We start from the raw sequence: 18,105 nt of genomic DNA, 5'->3' as shown, positions 1-18,105 counted from the left end.
CCTGAGATCTCTCGACAGGATCGGATACGTCACCTAAACAGGTACAGACTAACAAAGTTGAAACTGACCTCGATCTGTCCGGACCAGGGGCGCCGAGGGGGTCTTGAAATTAACTTCCACGTACGATACATGAGGTTCAGCTGGGGACAGAAAATTGAGGGTCAGACACAGAGTGAAGCTCCCAGCTCACCTTCCCATCCCACACTCCCAGGTTCAGACACAGAGTGAATCCCCCTCCACACAGTCCAATCTCACACTCCCGGGGTCTGACATAGAGTGAATCTCCCTCCACACCGTCCCATTACACATTCCTGTGGTCAGACACAGAGTGAATCGTACTCCACACCGTCCCATCACCCACTCCTGATGTCAGACGCAGAGTGAAGCTCCCTCCACACCGTCCCATCACACACTCCCGGGGTCAGACACAGAGTGAATCTCCCTCCACACCGTCCCATCACACACTCCCGGGGTCAGACACAGGGTGGATCTCCCTCCGCACCGCCCCATCACACCCACCCCGTGGTCAAGCAAACATTTAATCTCCCTCGCAACGTATTTCTGACCCCCTTACATCGGGAAGGAGTCTCTGAGTCCGTTTTTGTGAACGTCACATTCATATAAGTCTCGCTGTCGTCCATCCTGTCGAGGATTCTCTCCGTCTCTGAGCTCAGAAAGGGGAAGTAACCGTTGGCAAAGGAAGCCCGTGTTTACAGGGGAGTTTGACCGGCAGCAACAAACACCAGATGAAGTGTTGATAAAGAGACAGGCCGAGAGCAGGGGGAGGAGTTGTCGGGCAGGAGGCAGATTGAGGGTGTGAATGTGCGTGTTCTCGAGAGGTATGTATGGCGGGGGGAGGAGTTGTGAGAGTGGGGACAAAGAGCAGGAGTGGACAATGAGGGAGTATGGGAGAAGTCAGAGAGGGAGAACTGGGTGAGAGTGGGCAGAGAGGGAGGAGCGGAGATAAAAATGGGGAGTGTCAGATGTTGGAGAGAATGGGTATAGAGAGGGGGAAGCGGCGGGGAATATTTGCAAGAACTTAGGGGTGAGAAGGAGAAAGTAGACAGCGGGGGTGACGGAGGAAAGGAAGAGAGAGAGAGAGAAAGGGACATGGAGTGGGAGAAGAGTAAGTGAGTGAGGACAGAGAGTGTTACGGGGGGAGGAGGGATGCAGGGGAGGGACGATGGAGGGGATGGAAAGAGAAAGGGAGAAAAGAGAGGAAGTGGATTAGAGAGGGATGAGACGAGTGAAGAAGAATTGAAAGGGAGGATATGTGTCACTCATGCAGAGCCTCTGTTGACAGGATGAATTTTATCCCCTCGGCACATTCCCCACACACGCGGTTGGTCCCTGATTTGACCGTCGGACCCTTCCACTTCTCTTCTCATCGCCGGGGATTCAGACCCTCTCTGTGCGGGAAACCACGGCCACGGGGACATACACCCAACACCCACCGAAGCGAGCGAGCCCATCCCTCCGAGTGAAATGAACAGCTCCTCACAGTCTCTCTTTTTCTCTCTCTCTCTCTCGCACCCGCCCTTCGAGTGAAATCAACAACTCCTCACAGTCGCTCTCTCGCTCTCTGTCTCAGTCTCGCTCTCTATCTCTCTGTCTCCCCCTCCCTCCGAGAGAAATGAACAACACCTCACTGTCTCTCTGTCTTTCTCTCTGTCTCCCTCTCTCTCTCGCCGAGTAAAATGAACAACTCTCAATCTCTCTCTCTCTCCCCCTCACTCCGAGTGAATATGAACAACTACCCAATCTCTCTCTCTCTCTCTCTCTCTCTCTCTCTCTCTCTCTCTCTCTCTCTCTCTCTCTCTCTCTCTCTCTCTCTCTCTCTCTCTGTCTCTGTCTCCCCCTTTCCTCCGAGTGAAATGAACAACTCCTCACAGTCTCTCTCAACTCCTCACAGTCTCTCTCTCCCTTCGAGTGAAATGAACAACTCCTCTCTCTCTCTCTCTCTCTCTCTCTCTCTCTCTCTCTCTCTCTCTCTCTCTCTCTCTCTCTCTCTCTCTCTCTCTCTCTCTCTCTCTCTCTGTCTCCCCCTTCCTCCGAGTGAAATGAACAACTCCTCACAGTCTCTCCCTCCCTCCGAGTGAAATGAACAACTCCTCACTCTCTCTCTCGCTCCCTCTCTCTCTCTCTGAGATCTGCACCAAATTTACTCCAGAGGAAGTCGCGAGAAAACAGATTGCCATGTTTAGACCATGCAGTGTTCAACAGTGTTCACGGGGTCAGACAGAGTGAAACTCCCTCCACATCACTTTCTGCCCCCCTCCTACATCGGGAAGGGGTCTCTGAGTCCGTTTTTTGTGAACTTCACGTTAATGTAAGTACGCTGTCGTCCATTCTGTCGAGGACTCTCTGCGTCCCTGAGCTCAGAAAGGGGATGTAACCGTTGACAAAGGATGCCTGTGTTTACAGGGGAGTTTGACCGGCAGCAGCAAACACCAGATGAAGTGTTGATAAAGAGACAGGCCGAGAGCAGGGGAGGAGGTGTCGGGCAGTTGACAGTTTGAGGGTGTGAAAGCGAGTGTTCTCGAGAGATGAGAGCGGCGGGGTGAGGAACTGTGAAAGTGGGGAGATTGAGGGGAGGGGGGATGAGGGAAGGATGTGGAGATCGGAGAGAGATAAATGGGTGACAGGGGGCAGGGAGCGAGGAGCTGAAATAAAGAGGTGGTACGGTCAGAAGTAGGAGAGAATGGGTATAGAGAGGAGGGAAAGCGGCAGGGGATATTTGAAGATAATTTAGGGATAAGAGGGAGAAGGCAGAGGGCGAGCTGAAGGGGGAAAGAAAGAGAGAGGAAAGGGACATGGAGTGGGAGAAGAGTAAGTGACGGAGGACAGAGAGTGATCAGGGGGGAGGAGGGATGCAGGGGAGGGACGATGGAGGGGATGGAAAGAGAAAGGGAGAAAAGAGTGGAAGAAGTGGATCAGAGAGGGATGAGACGAGTGAAGAAGAATTGAAAGGGAGGATATGTGTCACTCATTCAGAGCCTCTGTTGACAGGATGAATTTTATCCCCTCGGCACCCAACCACCACAAGCGGTTGGGTCCTGATTTGACCGTCGGACCCTCCCACTTCTCTTCTCATCGCCGGGGATTCAGACCCTCTCTGTGCGGGGAAACCACGACCCCGGGGACATACACCCAACACCCACCGAAGCGAGCGAGCCCATCCTCCGAGTGAAATGAACAGCTCCTCACAGTCTCTCTTTCTCTCTCTCTCTCTCTCTCTCTCTCTCGCACCCGCCCTTCGAGTGAAATCAACAACTCCTCACAGTCGCTCTCTCGCTCTCTGTCTCAGTCTCGCTCTCTCTCTCTCTCTCTCTCTCTCTCTCTCTCTCTCTCTCTCTCTCTCTCTCTCTCTCTCTCTCTCTCTCTCCTCTCTCTCTCTCTCTCTCTCTCTCTCCTCTCTCTCTCTCTCTGTCTCCCCCTTCCTCCGAGTGAAATGAACAACTCCTCACTCTCTCTCTCGCTCCCTCTCTCTCTCTCTGAGATCTACACCAAATTTACTCCAGAGGAAGTCGCGAGAGAACAGATTGCCATGTTTAGACCATGCAGTGTTCAACAGTGTTCACCGGGGTCAGACAGAGTGAAACTCCCCTCCACATCACTTTCTGCCCCACTCCTACATCGGGAAGGGGTCTCTGAGTCCGTTTTTGTGAACTTCACGTTAATGTAAGTACGCTGTCGTCCATTCTGTCGAGGACTCTCTGCGTCCCTGAGCTCAGAAAGGGGATGTAACCGTTGACAAATGAAATCCGTGTTTACAGGGGGAGTTTGACCGGCAGCAAAAAAAAACAGATGATGTGCAGATAAAGAGACAGGCCGAGAGCAGGGGAGGAGGTGTCGGGCAGGAGACAGCTTGAGGGTGTGAAAGCGAGTGTTCTCGAGAGATGAGAGCGGCGGGGTGAGGAACTGTGAAAGTGGGGAGATTGAGGGGGAGGGGGGATGAGGGAAGGATGTGGAGATCGGAGAGAGATAAATGGGTGACAGGGGGCAGGGAGCGAGGAGCTGAAATAAAGAGGTGGTACGGTCAGAAGTAGGAGAGAATGGGTATAGAGAGGAGGGAAAGCGGCAGGGGATATTTGAAGATAATTTAGGGATAAGAGGGAGAAGGCAGAGGGCGAGCTGAAGGGGGAAAGAAAGAGAGAGGAAAGGGACATGGAGTGGGAGAAGAGTAAGTGAGTGAGGACAGAGAGTGTTACAGAGGGGAGGAGGGATGCAGGGGAGGGTCGATGGAGGGGATGGAAAGAGAAAGGGAGAAAAGAGTGGAAGAAGTGGATCAGAGATGGATGAGACGAGTGAAGAAGAATTGAAAGGGAGGATATGTGTCACTCATTCAGAGCCTCTGTTGACAGGATGAATTTTATCCCCTCGGCACCTAACCGCCACCAGCGGTTGGTCCCCTGGTTTGACCGTCGGACCTCCCACTTCTCTTCTCATCGCCGGGGATTCAGACCCTCTCTGTGCGGGGAAACCACGACCCCGGGGACATACACACAACACCCACCGAAGCGAGCGAGCCCATCCCTCCGAGTGAAATGAACAGCTCCTCACAGTCTCTCTTTTACTCTCTCTCTCTCTCTCGCACCCGCCCTTCGAGTGAAATCAACAACACCCTCACAGTCGCTCTCTCGCTCTCTGTCTCAGTCTCGCTATCTCTCTCTCTCTCTCTCTCCTCTCTCTCTCTCTCTCTCTCTCTCTCTCTCCTCTCTCTCTCTCTCTCTCTCTGAGTGAAATGAACAACTCCTCACTGTCTCTCTCTCTCTGTCTTTTCTGTCTTACCTCTCTCTCCATCTCTCTCTCTCTCTCTCTCTCTCTCTTCTCTCTCTCTCTCTCTCTCTCTCTCTCCCTGTCTATCTCTCTGACTCCCCCTCCCCCCTCCGAGTGAAATGAACAACTCCTCACAGACTCTCCCTCCCTCCGAGTGAAATGAACAACTCCTCACCTACTCTCTCTCTCTCCCCCCTCCCTCCGAGTGAAATGAACAACTCCTCACTGTCTCTCTCTCTCTCCGAGTGAAATGAACAACTCCTCACAGCTCTCTCTCTCTCTCTCTCATCTCTCTCTCTCTCTCTCTCTCCTCTCTCCTCTCTCTCCTCTCTCTCTCTCTCTCTCTCTCTCTCTCTCTCTCTCTCTCTCTCAAATCTACAGCAAATTAACTCTAGAGGAAGTCGCGAGAAACAGATTGCTATATTTAGACCATTGCAGTGTTCAACAGTGTTCACGGGGTCAGACAGAGTGAAGCTCCCTCCACATCACTTTCTGCCACCCACCCCCCCCCCCCCCACACACATCGGGAAGGAGTCTCTGAGTCCGTTTTTGTGAACTTCACGTTCATGGAAGTCTCGCTGTCGTCCATTCTGTCGAGGACTCTCTGCGTCCCTGAGCTCAGAAACGGGATGTTACCATTGACAAAGGATGCCTGTGTTTACAGGGGGAGTTTGACCGGCAGCAACAAACACCAGATGATGTGCAGATAAAGAGACAGGCCGAGAGCAGGGGAGGAGGTGTCGGGCAGGAGACAGTTTGAGGGTGTGAAAGCGAGTGTTCTCGAGAGATGAGAGCGGCGGGGTGAGGAACTGTGAAAGTGGGGAGATTGAGGGGAGGGGGGGGATGAGGGAAGGATGTGGAGATCGGAGAGATAAATGGGTGACAGGGGGCAGGGAGCGAGGAGCTGAAATAAAGAGGTGGTACGGTCAGAAGTAGGAGAGAATGGGTATAGAGAGGAGGGAAAGCGGCAGGGGATATTTGAAGATAATTTAGGGATAAGAGGGAGAAGGCAGAGGGCGAGCTGAAAGGGGGAAAGAGAGAGAGAGAGGGCCTGGAGGGGGCGAAGAGAATGAGAGGGAGGAGAGAGAGTGCTCCAGAGAGGGTGGAGGGATGCAGGGGAGGGACGATGGAGGGGGATACAAAGAGAACAGAGGGGCGAAAGGAGTGGAAGAAGGGGATCAGAGAGGGATGCACTGTGAAGAAGTGAAAGAAGGAGGTGTATTTGTGACTCATGCAGAGCCTTGTTGTCCGGAGAGTCTTATCACTCGTCTCCTCCCCCGCCCCCGCGGTTGTTTCCTTGTTTGGGCCGTCGGACACTTCTCTGCTCACCGCCGGGGATTCAGACCCTCTGTGTGCGGGGAACCACGGTCCCGGTCACAAACACCCAACACCCCACCGAAGCGAGCGAGCCCCCTCCCTCCGAGTGAAATGAACAACTGCTCACAGGCTTTCTCTCTCTCTCTCCTCTCTCTCTCTCTCTCTCTCTCTCACTCTCTCTCTCCTCTCTCTCCTCTCTCTCTCTCTCTCTCTCTCTCACTCCTCTCTCTCTCTCTCTCTCTCTCTCTCTCTCTCTCTCTCTCTCTCAGATCTACAGAATATTTACACCAGAAGCAGTCGCGGAAACAAGATTACCATTTTTAGACTATGCTGTTTTCAACAAACAATATGGGTGTCTCGATATTGAAGTTTACAGGAAAATGAATCACGCTGATCTGTATCTCCGGTTTCACTCTCCTCTCCAAATAGAACATACGTTGAGGGTTATCAGTATTTCAGAGAAGTCTTGAAAGCCTGCGGCTACACTGACTGGTTCATCATTAAAAGAACAAATGAATAGCAGGGACGTCAGCCCAACAGATGGAGTTCAGGAACTCTCTGAAACACCCTCCATCGCCTTCTGTTTATTATCCTTTTCGCTCTTCGCAGAAGTCACTGTCTCCCCGATCTCTCCCAATAAATGTACCAATCGCGCTTCAGGTTCGCACCTCTCTCCCGCTCGCTCTCTCTTTCTCTGTACACCCTCCCGCCGTGAGTCTTTTCCATCTCAGTTCTCTCCACACTAAGCCTTCTCTTTCTGTCTTTTACACCCTCTCTACCCCACTTTCTCACATCCCATTCTCTCCCGCTCAACCTGTGCTTCCCCTCAGTGAAATGTGACAGGGACGTTTCCAGGAAGGGCGCCGCCTGCTGGAGATCCGGGATCAGTTTCATTCTCCACGGTGAGTAAGGGCGAAGACGAAAGGAGAAGTGGGGTTTGGAACTGAAGGGGTGGGGGGAAGATGGTATAGTAGTATATTAGTGTCCGTGGCGATGTGCTGAAGTGGTGTATGTGTGTGTGTGTGTGTGTGTGTGTGTGTGTGTGTGTGTGAGAGAGAGAGAGAGAGAGAGAGGGAGAGAGGAGTGGAGAGAGAGAGAGGAGAGAGAGGAGAGAGAGAGAGAGAGAGAGAGAGAGAGAGAGAGAGAGAGGATGAGAGAGAGAGAGAGAGAGGAGAGAGGAGAGAGAGAGAGAGAGAGAGAGACGGCATCAGCAAAACAAGCATTTCCGGGGTCAGACACAGAGTGAATCTCCTCCACACCGTCCCATCACACACTCCAGGGGTCATACAGCGTGAATCTCATAAGAACATAAGAGATAGGAGCAGGAGGAGGCCAATCGGCCCCCTCAAGCCTGCTCCGCCATTCAACAAGATCATGGCTGATCCAATCTTAACTCTAGTTTTCACCGAATCCCCACAAGGCAACAGTGCCAACCAACAGGGCACCATGCCGCCCATTTTATTTTATTATTCATCCCGCCCAAATCCATGTGATCACCCGGAGAAAAAAAACCGAGTTGCCAATTGAGGAGAAAAAATCTGGAAAATTCCTCTCCGGCCCATCCAGGCTATCGAAAACTGGTCCTGGAGATCACATGGCTGATCTAAACCTACCCTCATGTCCACTTACCTGCTCGCTCACCGTATCCCCTAATGCCATTTTTATCCAGGAAAATGTCTATCTCCGTTTTGAATTTATTGAGTGTAGTAGCTTAAAAAGCTCTCTGGGGCAGTAAATTCCACAGCCCCACTACCCTCTGAGTGAAGAAATTTCTCCGCATCTCAGTCCTGGAACGGCATCCCCTCATTTTAAGATTATGCCCCCTAGTCCTAGTTTCACCCATCTTTGGGAACATTCTCCCCGCATCCACCCGATCAAGCCCCTTCACAATCTTATATGTTTCAATAAGATCGCCTCTCATTCTTCGGAACTCCAATAAGTAGGAGTCCCAATCTACTCAACCTCTCATCATACATCAACCCACCCATCCCCGGAATTAACCTAGTGAACCTTCTCTGCACTGCCTCGAGAGCCAGTATGTCATTTCTTAAATATGGACACCAGAACTGCACGCAGTATTCCAGGTGTGGTCTCACCCAATACCCGGTACAACTGCAGTAAGACCTCCCTGTTCTTATACTCCATCCCCCTAGCAATAAAAACCAGCATTCCACTGGCCTTCTTGACAATCTGCTGCACTTTGCATACTAACTTTTTGTGTTTCCTGCACCAGGACCCCCCAGATCCCTTTGCACAGAAGCACTTTCCAGTTTCTCTCCATTTAGATAATAACTTGCTCTATTATTTTTCCTGCTAAAGTGCAAGACCACACACTTGTCAGTATTATATTTCATCTGCCAAATGTCTGCCCAATCACTAAGCCTATGTATGTCCCCCTGCAGGGTTTCAATGTCCTCCGCACTCCTTACACTCCCTCCCATCTTTGTGTCATCAGCAAACTTCGATACGTTGCACTTAGTCCCTTTCTCCAAATCATTAATATAGATTGTAAAGAGTAATCTTCCTTCACACAGTCTCATATCACACTCCAGGACAGGCACAGAGCTAATCTCCGCCCGCACCGTCCCATCACACACTCCGGGGTCAGACACAGAGTGAATCTCCCTCCACAACGTCCCATCACAAACTCTCGGGGGACAGACACAGAGTGAAGTTCCCATCACAATGACCCAAAATGCACGAAATTCTTGAGAAACAGCGCGAATATCCCACTCTGGATCCCACTACCAAGCACATCTTTCCCTCCACCCCCCTCTCTTTCTGCTTTCCACAGGGATCGCTCCCTATACGACTCCCTTGTCCACTCGTTCCACTCCCACCCCCCAAACTCTTCTCACCGATCCCCCTCCTGACACTTATCTTGTAAACGGAACAATTGCTTACACCAGCACTTACACTTCCTCCCTCACCACCATTCCGGGCCCCAGATAGTCCTTCCAGGTTAGGCGACACTTCACCTGTGAGTCGGCTGGTGTGGTATACTGCGTCCGGTGCTCCCCAGTGTGGCCTTTTATATATTGGTGAGACCCGACGCAGACTGGGAACCGTTTCGCTGAAAAACCTACACTCGGTCCACCAGAGAAAGCAGATCTCCCAGTAGCCACACATTTTAATTCCACGCCCCATTCCCATTCTGATATGTCTATCCATGGCCTCCTCTACCGTCAAGATAAAGCCACACTCAGGTTGGGAGGAACAACACCTTATATACGGGCTGGGTAGCCTCCAACCTGATGACATGAACTTCCGTTAATGCCCCTCCTCCCCTTCTTACACCATCTTTGACATATTTAGTTGTTTTTTCCCTCTCTCTCTGCCCATCACCCTGCCTGTTCTACTTCTCCCTCTGGTGCTCCCCATCCCCCTTTCTTTCTCCTAGGCCTCCCGTCCCATGATCCTTTCCCTTCTCCAGCTCAGTATCGCTTTCGCCAATCACCCTTTCAGCTCGTAGCTTCATCCCACCCCCTCCAGTCTTCTCCTATCATTTCGCATTTCCTCCTCACCCCACTACTTTCAAATCTCTTAGTATATTCCCTTCCATTTAGTCCTGACGAAGGGTCTCGGCCCGAAACGTCGACAGTGCTTCTCCTTATAGATGCTGCCTGGCCTGCTCTATTCCACCAGCATCCTCTGTGTGTTGTTTGAATCTCCCACTCTGCCCATTGTCCCCTCTCAGTGTCGGCTCAGAACTGAGAAACTGATATGGGGTTGAAGGGAGGACTAAATCCAGACATCAACTGTCTCACACAATTCCCTGTGAACGCAGTGAGGGAGGCGTTTGGGGCGAGAGGAGGAGTGGCAGAGACGATGGGGCTCTATGTTTGTGGTGAGTGGTGTGGAATGCGTATCGGGGATGAAGGGGATATCTGAGGATGGGAATGTGGTAGGTGAAGAAGGGGTTGAAGGAGTCGGGAGAAACGTAGAAACATAGAAAACCTACAACACAATACAGGTCCTTCGCATCCCTCAGAAATTACTAGGCTTAACTGTAGCTCTCTATTTTTCTAAGCTCCATTTACCTTTCCAAAAGTCTCTTAAAAGTCCCTATCGTATCCGCCTTCACCACCGTTGCCAGCAGCCCATTCCACGCACTCACCACTCTCTGAGTAAAAGACTTACCACTGACATCTCCTCTATACCTACTCCCCAGCACTTTAAACCTGTGTCCTCTTGTGGCAACCATTTCAGCCCCGGGAAAAAAGCCTCTGACGATCCACACGATCAATGCCTCTCATCATATTATACACCTCAATCAGGTCACCTCTCGTTCTCTTTCGCTCCAAGGGGGAAAGTCCGAGATCACTCAACCTATTCTCAGAAGACATGCTCCCTAATCCAGGCGACATCCTTGTAAATCTCCTTTGCACCCTTTCTATTGCTTCCAAATGCTTTCTGTAGTGAGGCGACCAGAACTGAGCACAGTACTCCAAGTGGAGTCTGACCAGTATCCTATATAGCTACAACATTACCTCTCGGCTCCTAAACACAATTCCAGGATTGATGAGGGACAATACACCGTACTCCTTCTTAACTACAGAGTCACCTGCGCAGCTGCGTTGAGTGTGCTATGCACTCGGATCCCGAGATCCCTCTGATCCTCCACACTGCCAAGAGTCTTACCATTAATACTATATTCTGTCATCACATTTGACCTACCAAAATGAACCACCTCACCCTTAATCTGTATTGAACATCTGCCACTTCTCAGCCGTTTTGCATCCTATCAATGTCCTGCTGTAACCTCTGACAGCCCTCCACCCTATCCACAACACCCCCAACCTTTGTGTCATCACTATCTCTATAATCCTCTCCCACGGAGAGATCTGACACCTGACCAGGTTAGTTTCTCAATACTAAATCAAGTACAGCCTCTCCTCTTGTAGGCTAATCTACATATTGTGTCAAGGAACCTTCCGGAACACATCTAACAGACTCCATTCCATCTAAATCCATTACTCTAGGGAGATGCCAATCGATACTTGGGAAATTAAATTCTCCCATCACGACAACACTGTTATTATTATTACAGCTTTCCAGGATCTGTTTCACTATAGGCTCCTGGATATCCCTGTTACTATTAGGCAACCTATAAAAACACTCTGTAAAGTTCATGACCTCTTCCTGTACCTACAGAGACCCCCGTAGACATTCCCTCCACGGCGTCCACCTTTTCCGCAGATGTGACACGAGCTCTGATCAACCGTGCCACGCTCCCATTTCTTGTCCCACCCTCCCAGTCCTTTCTGAAACATCTGAAACCTGGCACTTGAATGAACAAATCCTGTCCCTGAGCCATCCAACCCTCTGTAATGACCAATACATCATCTCTCCAAGCACTGATCCACGGTCTAAGCTCTCTGCTTTGTTCACAACACTCCTTGAGGTAGTATAGACATAGCAAGCTTTCGGTCTGAGCTCGTCCCTTCCCTTTAAGCTCCGTGTCCTCCCTCTCGCACTGTCTCCAAGCTTTAAGCCAACCTCCTCTTCCCTAGTCACTTAAGTTCGGTTCGCAGCCCCCACTCCCCCGCCAACAATTCAAGTTTAGTGATAGGACGGAGAGGAGGGAGATTCACTCTGTGCTTGACACCGGGAGTGTGTGATGGGACTGTGTGGAGGGACCTTCACTCTGTGTCTGACCCCGGGATTGTGTGATGGGACGGTGTGGAGGGAGATTCACTCTGTGTCTGACCCCGGGAGTGTGTGATGGGACGGTGTGGAGGGAGATTCACTCTGTGTCGGACCCCGGGAGTGTGTGATGGGACGGTGTGGAGGGAGATTCACTCTGTGTCTGACCCCGGGATTGTGCGATGGGACGGTGTGTGGAGGGAGATTCACCCTGTGTCTGACCTCGGGATTGTGCGATGGGACGGTGCAGAGGGAGATTCACTCTGTGTCTGACCCCGGGAGTGTGTGATGGGACGGTGTGGAGGGAGATTCACTCTGTGTCTGACCCCGGGAGTGTGTGATGGGACGGTGTGTAGAGGGAGATTCACTCTGTGTCTGACCCCGGGATTGTGCGATGGGACGGTGTGGAGGGAGATTCACCCTGTGTCTGACCCCGGGAGTGTATGATAGGATGGTGTGGAGGGAGATTCACCCTGTGTCTGACCCCGGGAGTGTATGATAGGACGGTGTGGTGGGGAGATTCACCCTGTGTCTGACCCCGGGAGTGTATGATAGGACGGTGTGGAGGGATATTCACCCTGTGTCTGACCCCGGGAGTGTGCGATGGGACGGTGTGGAGGGAGGTTCACTCTGTGTCTGACCCCGGGAGTGTGTGATGTGACGGTGTGGAGGGAGATTCACTCTGTGTCTGACCCCGGGAGAGTGTGATGGGACGGTGTGGAGGGAGATTCACTCTGTGTCTGACCCCGGGAGTGTGTGACGGGACGGTGTGGAGGGAGATTCACTCTGTGTCTGACCCCGGGAGTGTGTGATGGGACGGTCTGAGGGAGATTCACCCTGTGTCTGACCCCGGGAGTGTATGATAGGACGGTGTGGAGGGAGATTCACCCTGTGTCTGACCCCGGAAGTGTATGATAGGACGGTGTGGAGGGAGATCCACTCTGTGTCTGACCCCGGGAGTGTATGATAGGACGGTGTGGAGGGAGATTCACCCTGTGTCTGACCCCGGGAGTGTATGATAGGACGGTGTGGAGGGAGATACACCCTGTGTCTGACCCCGGGAATGTGTGATGGGACGGTGTGGAGGGAGATTCCCTCTGTGTCTGACCCCGGGAGTGTGTGATGGGACGGTGTGGAGGGAGATTCACACAGTGTCTGAACCCGGGAGTGTGTGATGGGAAGGTGTGGAGGGAGATTCACTCTGTGTCTGACCCCGGGAGTGTGTGATGGGACGGTGTGGATTGTGATTCACTCTGTGTCTGACCCCGGGAGTGTGTGATGGGACGGTGTTGTTGTTGGGAGATTCACTCTGTGTCTGACCCCGGGAGTGTGTGATGGGACGGTGAGGAGGGAGATTCACTCTGTGTCTGACACCGGGAGTGTGTGATGGGACGGTGTGGAGGGAGATTCACTCTGAGACTGACCCCGGGAGTGTGTGACGGGACGGTGTGGAGGGAGATTCACTTTGTATCTGACCCCGGGAGTGTGTGACGGGACGGGTGTGGTGGGAGATTCACTCTGTGTCTGACCCCGGGAGTGTGTGATGGGACGGTGTGGAGGGAGACTCACTCTGTGTCTGACCCCGGGAGTGTGTGATGGGACGGTCTGAGGGAGATTCACTCTGTGTCTGACCCCGGGAATGTGCGATGGGACGGGTGTGGAGGGAGATTCACCCTGTGTCTGACCCCGGGAGTGTATGATAGGACGGTGTGGAGGGAGATTCACCCTGTGTCTGACCCCAGGGAGTGTGTGATGGGACGGTGTGGAGGGAGATTCACTCTGTGTCTGACCCCGGGAGTGTATGATAGGACGGTGTGGAGGGAGATTCACCCTGTGTCTGACCCCGGGAGTGTATGATAGGACGGTGTGGAGGGAGATTCACCCTGTGTCTGACCCCGGGAATGTGTGATGGGACGGTGTGGAGGGAGATTCACTCTGTGTCTGACCCCGGGAGTGTGTGATGGGACGGGTGTGGAGGGAGATTCACACAGTGTCTGACCCCGGGAGTGTGTGATGGGAAGGTGTGGAGGGTGATTCACTCTGTGTCTGACCCCGGGAGTGTGTGATGGGACGGTGTGGAGGGTGATTCACTCTGTGTCTGACCCCCGGAGTGTGTGATGGGACGGTGTGTGTTGGGAGATTCACTCTGTGTCTGACCCCGGGAGTGTGTGATGGGACGGTGAGGAGGGAGATTCACTCTGTGTCTGACCCCGGCAGTGTGTGATGGGACGGTGTGGAGGGAGATTCACTCTGTGACTGACCCCGGGACTGTGTGACGGGGACGGTGTGGAGGGAGATTCACTTTGTGTCTGACCCCGGGAGTGTGTGACGGGACGGTGTGGTGGGAGATTCACTCTGTGTCTGACCCCGGGAGTGTGTGATGGGACGGTGTGGAGGGGAGTTTCACTCTGTGTCTGACCCCGGGAGTGTGTGATGGGACGGTGTGGAGGGAGTTTCACTCTGTGTCTGACCCCGGAGAGTGTGTGACGAGGACGGTGTGGGTGGGAGATTCACTCTGTGTCTGACCCCGGGGAGTGTGTGACGGGACGGTGTGGTGTGAGATTCACTCTGTGACTGACCCCGGGAGTGTGTGACGGGACGGTGTGGAGGCAGATTCACTCTGTGTCTGACCCCGGGAGTGTGTGATGGGACGGTGTGGTTGGAGATTCACTCTGTGTCTGACCCCGGGAGTGTGTGACGGGACGGTGTGGAGGGAGATTCACTCTGTGACTGACCCCGGGAGTGTGTGACGGGACGGTGTGGAGGGAGATTCACTCTGTGTCTGCCCCCGGGAGTGTGTGTGACGGGACGGTGTGTTGGGGGAGATTCACTTTGTCAGGCCTCGGACAGTGTGGGGTCATCCTCACATGGTCTGGCACAAACCTCTTCCTCGATTGGGCTCATTTCCAGCAACTTTGAACCATTGTTTCAACATTCTTTCTTCGCCTCATCGTGAGGTTTAATGAGATAAACAGCGACTTTCCTGTTGATCCATCCCTGTGAACACGTTTATTCTGTAAATGGGAAACAGAGAACAGTGAGTGGCTATCTGAGATTTGCTGACAGAGAAAATTCTGAACCCACAGAGAGACATCATGTCATCGCTGGTGTAAATAGTCACGGGTACCCCCACTGAAGAGAGATTACCCTGCAACCATCTATTTTTCACAGGATCGCTCACTGTAGATATCTGTCTTGAAGACACACACCCCAAGTTCAGGAACTGTTATTTCCCCTCAGCCATCAGGAAGAGGGTACGGGAGACTCACGGCACACACCAGAAGATACAGGAACCGCTAAAACCCCGCAACCATATGGAAGGATGCCCATACCACCAGGTTCAGGGACAGTTATTTCCCCTCAACCACTCGGAAGGAGGTACAGGAACGTTTGGACTAACACCGCAGGTTCTGGAAAAGTTATTACCCCCTCAACCACCAGGAACGGTTCCAGGAGCCTCAGGACTCACACCACCAGGTTCAGGAATCTTATGACCCCTGAACCATCAGAAATAAGGTACTCAGAACTCACATTACCAGGGTCTGTAACTGTTATAACCCCTCAACCATTAAGAAGGGGGTACAGGAGCCGTTGTTTAAAGAACGCTCTAAAAGTAATCCGGGAAAGTACTGGCCGATAAGTCTGACGTTTGTAGTAGGTAAATTATATGGAGGAGTACTAAGGGATTGAACCTACAAATATTTGGATAGACATAGACATATTAGGGAGAGTCAATATGGCTTTCATTGTGCTAGGTCATATTTAACAAACCTATTACAGTTTTCCGAGGAGGTTACCAGGAAAGAGAATGAAGAGAAGGCTGTGGATGTTTTCTACCTGGACTTCAGTAAAGCCTATGACAATGTCCTGTATGGAAGCTATGTTGGAAGATTCAGTCACTAGGTATACATAATGAAGTAGTAAATTGAATTAGATATTGACTCAGAAGGTCAAGCCAGAGAGTGGTAGTGGAGGATTGCTTCTCTGAGTGGAGGTCTGTGACTTGTAGTGTGTCAAAAGGATCAGAGCTGGGTCAATTGTTGTTTGTCATCTATATCATGGATCTGGAAGATAATGTGGTAAATTAGATCAGTAAATTTGCTGATGATACAAAGATTGGAGATGCAGTGGACAATGAGGAAGGTTTCCATTGCTTCCAGAGGGATTTCGACCTGACGGAAAAATGGGCTGAAAAATGGCTGATGGAGTTTAATACAGACATGTATGAGGTATTGCACTTTGGAAGGACAAATCAAGGTAGAACATAGAAGGTAAATGGTAGGGCACTGAGGAGTGCAGTAGAACAGAGGGATTCGGGAATACAGATACAAAACACCGTAAAAGTGACTTTCACAGGTACACAGGGTCGTAAAGAGAGCTTTTGGTATATAGGCCTTTATAAATCAAAGAACTGTGTATAAGAGTTAGAATGCTATGGGGAGTTTACATAAGGCATTGGTGAGGCCGAATTTGGAGACTTGTGTGCAGTATTCGTCACCGAATTACAGGAAGGATATTAATAAGATTCAAGGAGTGCAGAGAAGGTTTACAAGGATGTTGCCGGGACTTGAGAAACTGAGTTACAGAGAAAGGTTGAATAGGTTTGGACTTTATTCCCTGGAGCGTAAAAGAATGAGGGGGTGATGTGATAGAGGTATATAAAATTATGATGGGTACAGATAGAGTGAATGCAAGCAGGCTTTTTCCACTGAGTCTACGGGAGAAAAAAAGCCAGAGGACATGGGTGAAGGGGAAATGTTTAAAGGCAGAATTGGGGGGGGGGGGCTTCTTCACACAGAGAGTGGTGGAATTGTGGAATGAGTTGCCAGGTGAAGTGGTAAATGCTGGGCTCATTTTTAACATTTAAGAAAAACTTGGACAGGTACATGGATGAGAGGTTTATGGAGGGATATGGACCAGGTGCTGGTCAGTGGGACGAAGCAGAAAAATGTTTCAGCAGAGCCAGGAAGGGCCTAAAGGCCTGTTTCTCTGCTGTATGTTCTATGGTTCTGTGGTTCTAACAATCTGCAATCTCTCTGCAGATCTGCTCCTCCGAATAGAGCAGAGTATTCGCTGGTCAACAGTTTAACTCCAATATCATCGCAAAACATTTCTTATTCCTCATTTGCTCACTTCCATTCATGAAGGAAGAGCAGTAGATGCAGGTTATACGGATTTCAGCAAAGGCATTTGATTAAGTACCCCATGCAAGGCTTATTGAGAAAGTAAGGAGGCATGGGATCCAAGCGGACTTACTTTGTGGATTCAGAACTGGCTTGCCCATAGAACTGGTTTTCCATCGTGGCTGTAGACGGGTCATATTCTGTATGGAGGTTGGAGATAAGTGGTGTGCCTCAGGGATCTGTTCTGGGACCTTCACTCTTCCTGCTTTTTTTTAATAAATGACCTGGGTGAGGAAGTGAAGGGATGGGTCATTAAGATTGCTGATGACACAAAGGTTAGAGGTGTTGTGGATAGAGTGACGGGCTGTTATAAGTTACAGCGGGATATTGATAGAATGTAAAACCGGGCTGAGAAATAGCAGATGGAGTTCAACCCGGATAAAAGTGAAGTGGTTCATTTTGGTAGGTCAAATATTATGGCAGGATATAATATTAGTAGTAAGACTCTTGGCAGTGTGGAGGATCAGAGGGATCTTGTGGTCCGAGTACACAGGACGCTCAGAGCAACTGCACAGATTGACTCTGTGGTTAACAGGGCGTACGGGTGTAGTGGCCTTCATAAACCGCGAAATTGAATTTAGTAGCCCAGAGGTAATGTTGCAGCTACTTCGGACCCTGGTCAGGCTCCACTTGGAGTATGGTGCTCAGTGCTGGACGCCTCACAAGTATGTACCTCAAGAATGGTTGAAAAGAGAGAAATATTTAATAAACATACTGCTGGTGGCTGGTAAAAAAAAAAAACTCTTACTAGGAAATGATTATCAGAAGAGATCCCAGCTTTAAACGCAAGGATGGAAATTATAATGGACATTAACAAAATGGAGAAGAAAACAGCATCTGTTACTCATAAATTGGAACAATTTGATTCATACAGGGGAAAATATTTTAACCACATAACACCTCATAGGCCTGATTTTATTCTCACAAAACAATGTTGTTAAAATAAGATCACTTCCTACTTGTACATCGTTTTCTGCTTTTGCTTGTTCTTTCTTTCCTCTCTGTTCTGTAAATGCAAACCTCAGATAAATATCATGTGGAGATTTGTGGCATATATGGCTATATGATAAATATGTACTATATCTGAGATACATCTTATGGAAATGTATGGTTGATGGTGAATTTCAATTAAAAAAACAAAAAAAAAAATTGAATCAGTACCAAGGAGATTCACAAGGAA

The 18,105-nt window shown here is 50.7% G+C and overlaps 1 protein-coding gene across 1 annotated transcript in view; it reads right to left on the bottom strand.

Annotated features, from left to right (window-relative positions):
- The window catches only part of LOC140720460 (uncharacterized), a 41,860-nt gene extending 24,748 nt beyond the window's left edge, over nucleotides 1-17,112 (bottom strand). Inside the window, exons 1-3 of the mRNA XM_073035312.1 lie at nucleotides 16,999-17,112; nucleotides 14,626-14,756; nucleotides 69-140 (exon numbers count right to left, since the gene is read on the bottom strand). Coding sequence (XP_072891413.1) covers nucleotides 69-140; nucleotides 14,626-14,677 — 124 coding nt within the window. The 5' untranslated portion in view covers nucleotides 14,678-14,756; nucleotides 16,999-17,112. The remainder of the gene's footprint in view (nucleotides 1-68; nucleotides 141-14,625; nucleotides 14,757-16,998) is intronic.
- Between the last annotated feature and the right edge of the window lie 993 nt (nucleotides 17,113-18,105).

Source organism: Hemitrygon akajei, unplaced genomic scaffold (assembly GCF_048418815.1).
Source record: "Hemitrygon akajei unplaced genomic scaffold, sHemAka1.3 Scf000043, whole genome shotgun sequence".
Classification (NCBI taxonomy): Eukaryota; Metazoa; Chordata; class Chondrichthyes; order Myliobatiformes; family Dasyatidae; genus Hemitrygon; species Hemitrygon akajei.
Note: the sequence above shows the minus strand (reverse complement) of the source record. Positions and strands in the feature narration are given on the sequence as shown.